The sequence below is a fragment of the Rhincodon typus genome, chromosome 40 (genome assembly GCF_021869965.1).
Source record: "Rhincodon typus isolate 14 chromosome 40, sRhiTyp1.1, whole genome shotgun sequence".
Lineage (NCBI taxonomy): Eukaryota > Metazoa > Chordata > Chondrichthyes > Orectolobiformes > Rhincodontidae > Rhincodon > Rhincodon typus.
The window spans coordinates 5,621,416-5,635,410 of record NC_063371.1 but is presented as its reverse complement, the minus strand read 5'-3'; the positions used below and the strand labels follow the sequence as shown (position 1 = coordinate 5,635,410).

The window sequence follows — 13,995 nt, the reverse complement described above, 5'->3', positions numbered from 1 at the left end:
TGTAAAGTGGAAGATGAGATCAGCTGAAGATATGTACATAATCTTGTGGATAAGAAAAGATCTAATCAGCAACAGAAATGTTCAATGGCTGTTGGGATAACAAACAATGTCCACATGTACTTTGGACCGACCAGATGATGCTTGCCATACAACCAACAGAAAGTTATGGTGAAACAGAGTCCAAACCCAGCTCATTCATGCCAGAACAGGATTCAGTTAGTTTTCCTTTGCCCTGTAGCATTCAATGGTGCGAAGCTCTACCTTGCTGTCTTTGGATATCCCTTCAAGTCAATGTGTTAATCCTCATTGCTCTAGATTGCTCATTTCTTCTGCATTTTCCTGAATTTGTTGGCACCAGGTGTGATGGACACAGCATATCATAATGATACAGCATACTCCTTCTGGGCTATACTGCAAGGTCCCACCAGAGTGGTCCAGACATTGAAACCCCATTTTAAGGAGACCTATGATCTGCTGGAATTGTGGGCAGCATTGTATCTTCCTTCTGCATCAGTTTGGAGGTTCTATAAAGGCTTCCATGTCCCATGTTTGAGAGGGTATCCCTTGTCTCCCACAACCACTCCTGTTGGCCCGAGGATGTGGCAAGAGACAGGAGCCTGGGAAATTTCCAGTATGTACACATCATGGCAGCTACCAGAATATCTTCAAAATCTGACATGAATGGTCACAGATAAACTCTCCTCATGTTGAGGCCACAATGATTGTGATCTGTCAGAAGCTGCATGCTCCCTCTCAACACCCTGCCCCCACAGTTCTTGTCCCCTCTTATGCTCTATAAGATTGCATCCTTTGAATCGCCTTCTTCCACAATTTTCATTCCCTCGGTGATCCAGTTCAATGAACCCTTGATTTAAGTATCTAATTTTCTCCAGGATCCATAGACTGCCCACGGGTATGCAGCCTGACTGTAATGCCCAAATCTCCAAGACTGAACATGACTGATCTCCAAGGGTGACATGACAGGACAGTCCAGACTGAGAACAGCCCAGACCCTGGACAGCTTGGACAGGGATCCTCAAATCTGTGTAGAACCAAACATCTCACTGACCATAGTCAACTGGCTGGACCAAGATCAAACAAATCCCTGACCAACTGTGGTGTCATGTTTTGACTGACCATAGTCCTCCTTCACCTACTAAGGATGGGTCTCTATTGACATTGAGACATTACCATTTGGTTGAACATGTGCAGTGTGTTTGCCACATAGGCTGCTGGTGCACACTGTCGATGTGATATTGATGTAGCCCAGTGCTGTACAGCAACATGTCCATCTCCTTGGCTGTTCATTGCACTGGACAGTCACAAGTTGCCAGTTTCTCCATCTGTGCTAAACAGCAATGCAAGAAACAGAGGCTAACAGCTTATATGCTTGGATTAAACAGCCTTTAAAAAGCAATGCAATCCAGAAAGCCTGACAGCCTCCAAGTTAGTGCAATGTGAGTGAGCATTCAGAAAGTCAAGCTATGAACTATAAAGGGCTTCCGATCTAGATGCATGTATGTGTCTATATGCAAAGCAAGCTGGCAGAAGTAAGCAAGGCAGAAGTGTCCTTTAGCTTAACATGATGATGTGGTGAGGCTGGTGGTTTACCGATGCTCATTTACGTGTGTGAAGAATTGAAGAAGACAGGATCATGCAGGGAAATGGTGGTAACTGCGGAGTTGGATGTACATCCAGGAAAGCAAGCAGACAGTTGTGATGTCGGATAACTGCTCTTAAGTGCATGTCAGGCATTGGTGCTGTCTAGTTTCTCAGGAACGGAGGACAGAATTGGGAGCTGCACAGAGATGAGGTGAGATTAGTTATTAATGAGATGTAAATACATGGAAATAAGATGGCTGTCACTCATTGGTGAGATTCAGAACTTGCTGTTTGGTCTCTAAGGGGAAAGTCAGGTTTCTTTTGTCTTGACGTCAGGAAATTTGCTTCTTTTCATCCTTACCATATATTCCTAACAATACCTCCATTGCCCATGCTGCTGAAGGAAAATTTAATTCCTGCTATTGTTCTGTCATGGGAATTGCAAGACTCTCACTTCAGTGATACCAGAACTGAAAGGTTCTAATTATTGGTGAAGGTTGAAGGACCTTCTTTAATAGAATACAGAAAGTTGAAGGGTGATCTAATAGAGATCTCCAAAATTATGAGGCGATTTGACAGGGTAGATGCCAGGGGGAAGATAACCACTCTTGAGGAGCACATATATAGGACAGTCACAAATAAATCCAATCGGTAATTCAAGGAGAAAAAATAACTCCTTGAATTTAACAAGGGAGTATTCAGAATGTGGAAATCATTACCACGAAATATTTGAAGTAAATAGTAGGTATGAATTTAAGGAACGGCTAAACAAGTACATAAAGGGGCAAAGTGTATGCAAATAGGCTAAAGGAAGGTGAACGGAGGACCAAGTAGAGTGAAATGGATCAGTTGGGCTGAATGTTTGCTTAATCATTTCAGTATCTATTTGATCTTTCAATGTGTAACAACTTATATCTATATAGCATTTTGAGTGTGATAACATGACCCAAGATTCTTTACAAGACTGCTAGTAAAGCAAAATTACACACTTGGCCAACCACATAAGGTGTTATTCGGGTGGCCAAAACAGTGGTGAAAGAGGCAAGTTTTAGGGAAAGAAGAGAGATTGAGAGGTAGAATTTTTGGGGGGTGTGTGTGTGATGAGATGAATTCTAGACTCAATCTAAAATATATAATAAGTTTTGATTACTGTTCACCAGCTTAGGTCCATTTTGCAGCAGTCAGATGGAGCTAAGTTCTATGCTAGGGGCACCTGAGGTAAAAGAAAATTTGAAATGTGGTTCTTTCAGTACTTGAGAAAAAATGAATAAAAAGCTAAATTTTTAAAGCTGTTTCTTTATTTTGCTTCCATTTATATTTAAGTCTTACAGTAAAATCTTAATACTGGTTGGAAAGATCTGGAATTTATGATGGGTAACCCAAACTACTTTCAACCAATATCTCAATGGTACAAAGACAGATTGTCAGATTATTAACTAAAACATTTTATCAGGATCACTCATGGCCATGTTAAGTTTAATTTGATAGGATACTGGGTGAGCTTATGGAAGTTTATTTTAATTATTGCGCCCAAAGCAGTCTAAAGCACTATGATCAATGAATACTGGACGTACTACTTGAGTTAGAGATAGTAGGAACTGCAGATGCTGGAGAATCCGAGACAACAAGGTGCAGGGCTGGATGAACACAGCAGGCCAAGCAGCATCATAGGAGCAGAAAGGCTGACGTTTCAGGGTCTAGGCCCGAAACGTCAGCCTTTCTGCTCCTGTGATGCTGCTTGGCCTGCTGTGTTCATCCAGCTCTGCACCTTGTTGTCTCGGATTCTCCGGCATCTGCAGTACCTACTATCTCCTCCTCATTTTTGTTTGCTGCTTTGTAACCGTTACACTAGCCATTGGGAGACCTGGATTACAAAGTTCAACAGCACCATGTGATGGCCAAGAAGCAGAATTGCATCGAAAATGTCAGGAGACTGTCCTCATGCTGTCTTTCCTTTTCAAACCACCAGGTTGCACACTTGTACAATTGGAAAAGGAAGCTGAACTTCATCAAGTAACTCTCAATGCTCTTTGGCATTCATTTCGTGCATATTCATCGTTCAGACAGTTTTTCCGAATTACTAGTGGATCTCCCATGATGTACAGTAAATCCAAAAAAAGGTCTTTCTTGCGGCTGTGTTGTAATTTCCCTTTGAATGATTTCATAAAATAAACACAGATGATTGAAGAAAAATTAAATTTAAAAAAAGTCCTTCATTGATCGATGTTAATGTAGATGTCTGCCAAGGCAACTGAAGTTGGGAGCAGTCCCATTAACCATACAATCATGTTTATTTTTCCATTAAATGCCTATTCCCCCAACCCTTCATTGCATTTACTTTCTCTGTCTTCTGCCTGTTCCATAATACTTCATAACTGAGGAATTAATCACATCATGTCTCTCCCTGATCCTCTTCTCTAGCTCTTATTGCTTCACTCATGGTGCTTTTCTGTTTTATTTTGGGAGGGGGCCAACTGGTGGAAGTTCTGGTGGTGATGGGAGCCATCCGCAGCTGCGTGTTCTTTCTGATGGGGAATGCAGGGAAAGAATGTTTTTTTGTTTTCTTGTTCCTATCCACAGTCATTTGGTTAAACTAGATTTCAGCAGACAAGACATAAAATACTGAAACATATAAGACCTTGAGGGTCATGACAGCTGAGTTCTCAAAAGGATATTTCCTCTGAGGGAGAATGTAGAACTGGGTGGTCACTATTTAAAAATAAGGGTTTGCCGTTCTTCATACATAAATGAGGTGACTTTTTTTTTGTCTTTGAGGCTTTAAAGTCTTTGGAACTCTCTTCCTGAAGTAAAGTCCTAAAATATTTTGAAAGCAGAAGTGGATAGATTCTTGTTAAGCAGAGGGATTGACAGGTTATCAGGGGTGGGCAGGAATGCAGATTTGAGTTTATAATCAAAATTAGCCAAGACTTCGTTGAATAGCAGAACAGGCTCAATGGACTGAAAGGCCTCATCCTGCTCTTTGTTCATGTGTTGGTAACAAGTGTACAAAAGGAAGCAGAGTTTGAAGGGCAGGAGCTGGTCAATCTTGCCTTGAAGTGTTCCTGATTCAAACCTAGGCTTCAATCTTTGTTCTAGCCAATCAGTTATCATCAACCTCTGTCCCAAGTCAGTGGCATTCTTTGCAGTGGCCGTCGCGCACAGTTCAGCAGCTAAGTAAATGGCTTCAGTCCTTATTATTGATAGCAGCCCTGTCTCCCAATTACACCACAGATGCATCACAGCTCATAGCTGAAAGTGGCGATGGGCCAGATTTTAACTGCCAGTTTGTCATGATCTGTATCAAATTTGTCAGTGGCAAAGTCACCAATCCAAGCACTATATTTAAAAAAAAGCATTGTCAAAACCTGAATGCAAACAGCACGAGTCCCACAGCATGGGTGAAACAGCTGGGTTTGCTGAATCTATTTAGGCCATGGTTCTGCACTATAATTGCAGCATTGTATCTGTGCTTCAAATTAAAGCCCTGATGATTTTTAAAAAAATAAACAGGTCTTTAGAAACCTTGTTGGTTTTGCAGTATGTTTAAAAAAGGCCAATTCCTGTAACTGGAATAGTACGGGTGGGTATATCCTGAGTGAAAGTTCCTGAGGGTGACCACATTCAGCAGCAGTAACTATATTTAAAAGTTGACTTTCAAAGATCAGCAGTGCTATTTCCTGGTAGGCAAAAAAAAACCTTGAAATTTCTCGCATTATTGCTACCTCATTCTGTGCTTTTCTGTGTCAATAATTTCTTCATCATTGAGTACAAAGTATTCCTGAAGTGATTGTCACATTAGAGGTGTCTAACATTTTTAATTTCCTTGTGCTTACATTGCTCTGTTCAGCAGTTCTGTGATGCAACTAAAATGCAGAAATGCAACAGACTCAAAATGACCGAACCAATATTTTCAAATCTCCAGAGCAATCATTGCATTGTGAGTGGTGTTATATCCAGTACGGGAATTATTGTGATGTGTAACTCAACTATTTCTAATTTCTAAATTAGTTTAGTTATGCAATAACAAAAATGTGAAAGACAGGTTGGCCAACATACATTATTTCTAAAAAGTAAGACTCGCATTTATAAGGTTTCTATCTGAGCACTTTACAGCCAGTGAAGGACTTAGGAAGTCTAGTCACTAGTGTATTGTAAACAACAGCTAACGTGCCATAGAACAATATTTATTCACATTAAAACTTGCAATGTGGAAGAAGACTACCAAATGACCCACTGCTGTTCCTATGAATCAATAAAGATTGAGTGTGATTGTACATAGAAGAGAGGTGTATCACAAATGTAGTTCCTAAAAATGTTACAAATTGCATTTCATGAAGCACTTTTCATGACGTGAGCACACCTTTAACCGCCAATATTGGTCAGGATGGCTTGGAGATTGGGTAAGGGGACACATTGAATAGAACTGTTCAACAGATAACTTGTCTCTCTGAGTGTGTTGCTGAAGTTGAAATAATTTCATTTTTGTGTTTTGTTTTCTCTTAACAGGCAGATAGCCCTGAAGAAATGGAAAGCTGGATGAAAGCCATCAATCAGGCAATCAAGGCGCTCAAGTGTTCGAGCAATCCCACAGTACGTCCCCCTCCTACGTGTCAAATACTTGATTTGTTCGACTCCACTGCTTATTAAAGATAAAATTTTGAATTAAAAATACAGTAAGGCTGTATTAAAATACCAACAGTTATCTTATTGCTGGTTGGCATGGTTGCAAGGATACTGTCTGCTAAAGAGCACTCAAAGTAGCATTTTTCAGGAAAATTAGCCATGCTGCTTTCAAAAGAGGTAATGAAATTGTGATAATAGATTTTGGGTTGTAAACAAAGAAGTCTGAAATGATATTAACTAGTTGATCTCTTATTTTTTCTATAATTCTGATCTGATCATTTATCACCCCTTTCTTCTTTCCAGAGCCACCAGCCGGTGGCTCAGTAGGAGTTGCAGAACTGGCCATTGTGTGCCCCTCATGCCCCTGTTACCTTGATGTACTCGTGTGTGAGTAAGCAATCTATACAATTAGGTTGTGTTTGGGCTGGGGCTGGGGGAGAGGTGTTTTTGAAGCTGACTTCAAAAAAGTTAGCTGATCTTCACACCAGCAGAAGTTTGTGAATGGCAATCAGAAGCAAACACAATACCTGCATTCATTTGGCACCTCTGAAGCCAACATGCATCCCAAAGTACCTTCTCAAAGCTGAGCCACTTGCCACTTTTCAGCCCAAGCCTGGTATTGTCTAGTCTTGCTGCATTTGGACATGGGTATTAGGTAAGGTGACTGAAAGTTTTGTCAAATAAGTCAGTTTGAAGGACAGTCACAGGCAGAGAGAGGGATTGCCGGATTAAACAAGAGAACTAAAGGACTTAGCTTGCTGAAAGTATCAATGACGGTGCAAAGGGAGAGACGAATGCAATTGAAGCTTGAATTTTTATTTATTTATTTAGGAATGTAGGCATCGTTGGCCATGCCAGCATTTATTTCCCATGCTTCGTTGCCTTTGAGAAGGTGGTGGTGTGTTTCTTCTTGAACCACTACAGTTCATTTAAAGTAGATCAGCAACAATGCCATTAGTGAAGGAGTTCCAGGATTTTGACCCAGCAACACTGAAGAAATGATGATGTATCTCAAATTCAGAATCTTGAATGGATTGCAGGGAAGCTTTGGCGATGTTCCAAGCCTCTGCTGCCCTTCAACTTCTAGGTTGGAAGGTGCTATCTAATGAGCCTTGGCACATCTCTCTTTTATAATGCATACAATCCATATAATGGACAGTAACAATGTTGGAACTGTGTTTTGATAGAGGGAGTTAATGGTTGTGGATGTGGTGCCACTTAAGCATGCTGCTTTAACCTGGAAGGTACCGAGCTTCTTGAGTGTTGTTGGAGCTACACTCATCCAAGCAATTGGGGATTATTTCATCACACCCTTGACTTGTATCTTGAAAATGGTGGACAGGCTTTGGGGAGACAGGAGGTCAGTTACCCGCTGCAAGATTCCTATCCTCTGACCTGCTTTTGTAGCTTCAGTATTGATATGACCACTTGTGTAGCACAAATGTTATTTGCTTGTTTTCTGCCCAAACCTGGTTATTGGCTTGGTCTTGTTGCGTTTGGACATTGACTGCATCAGTATGTGAGGAGTTGCAAATGGATCTGAACATTGGGCAATCATTTGCGAACGTCCCCACTTCTGACCTTATGAAGGAAGAAGGTTCATTGATTGCCAACTATCTTCAGCAGAACAGGGAATTTGGAATTGTTTTAAGGGCTGGAAAAAGTTACAAAGATGGGGAAGCTTGAACTCTGTATAAGTGCTCCTGTTCTGCTATGCACAATTCTGGGTTGCTTCAGCGTGTTGTGGCTCATTTGAATAATGTCCTGATGCAGCTCCGTTTATGGATGTTGGGGTGGTTGCTGGTGTCATTAAGTATCTGGTGGTATGTGTGGTATACGCTAGTCTGGAGTTCCCTGTTGTTCTTACGTTCTACTATTATGTCTAGGAAGGGTAGATTTAGGATTTGGAATGTGCTGCCTGGGAGAGTGGTGGAGGCGGATTCCATAGGAAGTTTCAAAGAAGAGGCTGGATATATATTTGAAAGTGATTAATTTAGAAAGCTACAGAGAAAGGGCTGGAGAATGGATCTAGCTGGGTACCTCTTTTGGGAACCGGTACAGACATGATGGGCTGAATGGCATCCTTCAGTTCTGTACAATTCTATATTCTAACTCTGTTTCTAACAGCACTGTGAATGTTCCTGCATCACACAGATTATAACAATTTTAGAAAACAACTCATCACTACCTTCTCAAGGGCAATTAGGGATATGGGGGACAAATGTTGGCCCAATTAACAATTGCCATCTGCCATGAAGGAATAAATGAAGAAAATTCCATGACTCCCTATTAGCTGCTGTTTGTTAACGTTCTCTCAGATGGATTTGAAGCAGTGTCCATTCAGAAATTCTGGACCCTTGCATTGCAAGCGTCCAACCATGGAGATAAACTAGAGGGCAAACCATCTTGAGTTACTGCTATTTCTAAGGCCAGCTCAGGTGCAACAGCATGGATCTTCAAACAATCAGTTTGAAGAATCATTACTGAGACATGCAGGGCCTAATAAATCAAATCAGTTAAATTATTAAATTAATTGTCAAATCATGTGAAACAAAAGTTAAATAATGAGAGAGAAAGAAAGATGGTATTTCTGAATTCTCTAAACTAAAATCTCTCAATTTTAAAAGAATGAGATCCTACTTCAATAAACTTAAATTTTCAATGCCGGAGATGCTGCTCCCTCATAATTAAGACTTATTGTACCATTTAAAATTCATTTCAGCCTTAATGCACACATGGTAACTTATTCTTTAGTGTTTCTCAGTCTCACAGCTTCATGCTCTGAGGTGATTTCTAATTCTGGTTCTATTGGTGAGATACCGGTTTTAGGTAGCCTGTGGAGGATCAGGGCAAATCACACAGCAACATCAGAAGTTCTGTATTTTGGCTATATGTGTGCAGACTCTGGAACTGATTGCATAATAACAGTAAGCACTGTTCATCCATTCTTTATTCTCAGCACAAAATCTGGCCATTCAAATGAACGAGCAGAAAGAAATTATCACTGCAGTCCAAAATGCCTATGCTCCATATGTAAGAATGCCATACAAATGATAAATCCAGTTGCCATTTTCTGCTTTTATTTGTGCCATCTGCTAACAGCACATAAACATTTGGTCTGGTTGTTGGTTTTGACAATCTCCGGATGGAGTATTCCATTTCAGATCAAATCGGAAGAGAAAAAGAAACAACTGTGATTGTTGACCAGTCAGTTACCCACTGACTGAAGTGCCAGGGGAATGAGTCAGAATGCAGATGGTTGTTCATTATTTAAAGCTGTGGCCTTGCAGCTTGGTGGAATATGATTAACTTCCTCCTGTCTAGAAAATTCAGCAAACAAGGTCACACAGCAATTACTTTCTAACAGTTGATGTGAAGTGACAACTATGATCAGTTTGGCAAGAAATGCACAGTTTTTGAAGCTGTGTGTCAAGCATTTTCTCAGAAGTAGGTTTTGGAGCAAGAGTCCATTATTTTCAAATGACATGTGGATAATTTCATGGAAATTTACCAAACACTATGAAAGCATTGACACATCTCTGTGTGACCATTTTGCTTTGGGTGCATTTGGTTAAATGGAACAATTAATGTTCTTCTAGGTGGGTTGGGCAGCATGTGAATTGTCATGGGCAAAGGAACAGAATTTTTTGGGCAGGCTGCAAGTATCCGAGAAAAGAGCAAAAAAAAGCTGCAAAAGCCTAGTATCTGTGGAGGGAAATAGTTATTGTTTCAGGGTCAATGAACTTTCATCAAAATGTGTTCTGATGAGAGATCCTGAAACTACCTGGAACATTATCTCTGTTTCTCTCTCAACAGATGCTGCCTGACGTTCTGAGCTTTTCCAGCTTTCTTTTCTCATCTATCAGAGTTCCAGTATCTGCATCATTTTGCTTTTGCAAGGATTAGAGGATCATATCCTGGTCATTATTTTTGAGAGGCTGACAGATTGCATGGTGTTTGGAAAAGAAATTAGATTGATGTAATGTTCCTCTTCCTCATGAGTTTAATATCATTCACAGGCTCCGGTTCAATCCGCTTTCATCAGCGGAACCTCTTCATCGCATCCACTTGATTCCCTGACTGCATCGAATCCATCCTCTTCAGTGTCGTTATGGCCTCAGTTCAGTTCCAAGCCCCAAGGAGAAGAAAAACGACCTGTCTCCAAGTCTACCTCCGTGGTATCGTCATGGCAGCCATGGACCCCTGTGCCAGGTGCTGGTGAGCCACCTATGTCTCCAGTAGAGGAGGTGGGCAGGAATGAGAGTGCCCTGAAAGCACCATCTGAAGTATGCAAACCACAGCTGCCAATGAAGGAAGATGTGAATGGTCAGGGGAAGCGCCGCAGACACAGGTCACAACCAGCACCCAAAAAGGAGCATCAATTTCAGTACAACCTTGATGATGATGGCATCCGAACAACAGATGTTTAATGACAGTAAACTTGTCTTTTCCCATTGTTTGTTTTATCTAGGATTAGTGACTCAAATAGTTTTCGTTTCGGATAAAAGTGCCTGCTTGTAAACAGCTTAGCTTGCCAGTGTCCTTGCTGAAGCTTCATTACTGAGTTAAGTCAGGAAACAATGTTGGAGACTGAAGGCTCAAGAAGGGCAGCAATGTCATATTTTTGTTTGGCTGCTCTTTACATTTTCCATTCTTACTTGATCCAACAGGATAACAGCATGGCTGAGCTCTGGTAACTGAAACGCAAACCACCAAAGGGCCCAGTACAACCTAGCACAGCCAATGGGTCTCTGTGATACACTGATGATGAGGAATGTATTAAAATTAGTGCAATTTTTACATTCCTGAGGTGTAGCTGAGCCCTTTATGCACATTTGTCACTGAAACACTGGAAAACACAGAAGCACAGACATATGCTGCGACTTTCCAGCCATTGAGGAAAACGGAATTTGGATTCTGCATTCCTTAATTGTGTCAATTAACTGTGTTATTTGCAGTTCTAAAATCTCTGTTGCTGCCTTTCTGCAAATGGACATGGGTCAACTTCTCAAGGAAGAAGTGCATCAAGAAAAGAGCTGTTCCAGTCCCAAAATCATCATGTCCTATACCTGCTATTTCCTTCCTCAGGCAAGGCACTGGACCAGCATTTGTTTTGGCCTAGTGTTCCCTGCACTGTTCCTCCAGAAGCATTTCTAATTTACTGATCAGTGGGCCTTGTCCTCCCACTTTTCTACAGAGTCCATCACTGACATTGCAAATGAAAACAGCTCCAAAGTGTCTCAACAAACTGTGTGACTCAGTTCAGTAATCTCTCCAGGTTAGAGAGCCCAGCCAGTGAAAAATTGCAGTAACGCACAATCAGCTGGAAGGCTAATACTTAATTCCATTCTGAACTAATTTGTGCTCTTTGGGGCAAGTTTGTTTGCATAAGAAAGATCAAGTCGGGAACTAAAAGAGCCAGAATTATCTCTTTGTTGTTTACTGCCTTTGAGGAGGATAGCATGGATGTCAAGAGAAGTTGAGGCAGTGAGAATTATAAAACAAAGTTTGACAGTAGATTATATTCAGGATGAGGAAACGGTTTGTCCAGATTCAAATTGCTGACCTTGCTGGGATACACTCAAGTGAGGAATGTCAAGTATGGTTTGGACCTTGTCATGGCCCAGAGAATAACTATCCTGCCAATGATTTCTGCTGAGGTTTGCACATCAACAGTCCTCGGCAGGATGAGGCACTGTTAAATTCCTAACTTTGTACCTCAGCAAAGGGTTTCCAGGAAAAGAGGGCAGAGAATCAGATTTGAGAAAGGAAATAAAAGTAAACATTGTGTAGATTAATGACTGACTTTACTAGAGATGACAGAATGCTGGTTTCATGCTGATCTTTCAACTTGGTGGGCTTTATTGAATAAAGAACTTTACAGTACAGAAGGAGACCATTTGATTGTGTCTGTACTGACTTCTGAAAGCTAGTCCCATTCTCCAGCCCTATCTCCGTGGCCTTCTAAATTCATCACTTTGAAATATATCCAGCTCTGTTTTGAAACCTCCTATGGATCCACTTTCGCCATTTTCCCAGGAGCACATTCCAAATCCTAACAACTCTTTGACTAAAGCAGCTTCTCCTCATCTCACTCCTCGCTGTCTTGCTGACAGTCTTGAAATTATAACATCTAGTTACTGACATACCAACTTGTGGAAACAGAATATCTTTCTTTACCCGGTCAAAATTGTTTATAATTTTGAACATCTCAATAAGGTCTCCTCTTAATATTCTGTGCTGCAAAGAGAATAAGCTCATTTTCTCGAACCTTACCTTGTATCAAATATCCCTGATTCCTGGTATCATTCTAGTAAACCTCTTTTACACTCCCACTAGCGCTTTAACATCCTTCCTTAAATAAGGTGCCCAGAACTAAACATAATGCTTCAAATGTGGTCTGACCAATGATTTGGAGGGGTGTAGCATCACTTCCTTGATTTTATACTTGATGACTCTATTTATAAACCCAAGGATCCTATCAGCTATCTGAACAACTGTTTCAACTTGCCTGGCTACCTTCAGAGAATCATGCAAATTATTTCTGCTTCCAGTTTCCCAATTTTGTTCACTACTCTTCATGCATTTACATAAAGAGAATTTAACTGTGCCTTTATCTCCTTCTTGCCCATTGGAACACAACCATTTCATTGTTCACTATTTTTTAATTCAAAAATATACTTTCTATTCATAAAAATCTTTATATACATACATAGTCACTAGAGTAGTTTGATTCTATACACAATCTTTACAGATACAGAAAAAACAAACCCAAGGCGTTTCTTACTTATAGTAAACTATTTGCACATGTTTCAGGCATGAGGAGGGCCGGTTAACTGAACAGTCCCCCATTTAACTTCAGCAGAAAGACCTTAGATGGTGATCGTTCCCTCTGTGTCTTGCTGACAGCTGCCCCAAGCTTTAGTGTATCCCTTAGCACCATCTGCAACAGTCGGTTGAGATCAACTCCTTCCTCTGGAAGACCAGCAAGTTTTGGGAAGACCAAAGAGCGCCCTTCACTGAATTGATGGTCCTCCAGGCACAGTTGATGTTTTTCTCAGTATACATCCCGAGGAACAGACTATAGAGCAGACTCCTGCATTTTGGAGCTGCTCGGGACGAACATCGACAAAAGTCACTGAAAACCACCAAATGAAATGCACAAACTCAGCACAGACAGTTGTTCAAGGTATAATTGAACCCAGGTCCCTGGTGCTGTGGGGCAGCAGTGCTAACCACTGAGCCACCATGCCACTGTATAATCATTTACCAATTTAAATTCTAAATCAAAACATTAACAGAAGTTTTATTTTTCTTTATTAAGAATTATGCAAGCTCTATGTGTCAATGTAGTCAATGTAATTGCCCTCCAATGCAAACTCACAAATGTCTGAAAATACCATTCACCAAACGTTCGTTACTTCTGATTACACTATGGGGTACACAGGCTCAGCATCAAGGTTTTTTTTAACCTTAAGGTGAATGCTAGGATTTGGCACTAAAAAGTGTGGAAGTAAATACACAAAATAGAGTGGAGTGAAAAGAGATATGTGTCTTTTTTGGTGATGATGGCTTGAGAGTTGGATATGATGTTTGTTCAAAGAGCTGACATGTAGAGGAGTACACACATGGATATACAGTCATCTGTATATTGATTTTCCATCGCCACAGCAATAATGTACTGGATTTCCAAATACACTGCCCAGGCATTGTCCAAAGGCGGTGGTGGGGTGGAATGTAGGAGTTCAGCTTAGTTCTTACACTTGACCA

General features: G+C 40.8%; 1 protein-coding gene across 1 annotated transcript in view; it reads left to right on the top strand.

Annotated features, from left to right (window-relative positions):
- The window catches only part of LOC109930712 (pleckstrin homology domain-containing family A member 2), a 48,051-nt gene extending 35,935 nt beyond the window's left edge, over window positions 1–12,116 (top strand). The window contains exons 9-10 of the mRNA XM_048618504.1: window positions 6,109–6,192; window positions 10,245–12,116. Of these exons, the coding sequence (XP_048474461.1) occupies window positions 6,109–6,192; window positions 10,245–10,655 (495 nt within the window). The 3' untranslated portion in view covers window positions 10,656–12,116. The remainder of the gene's footprint in view (window positions 1–6,108; window positions 6,193–10,244) is intronic.
- Window positions 12,117–13,995: the final 1,879 nt, after the last annotated feature.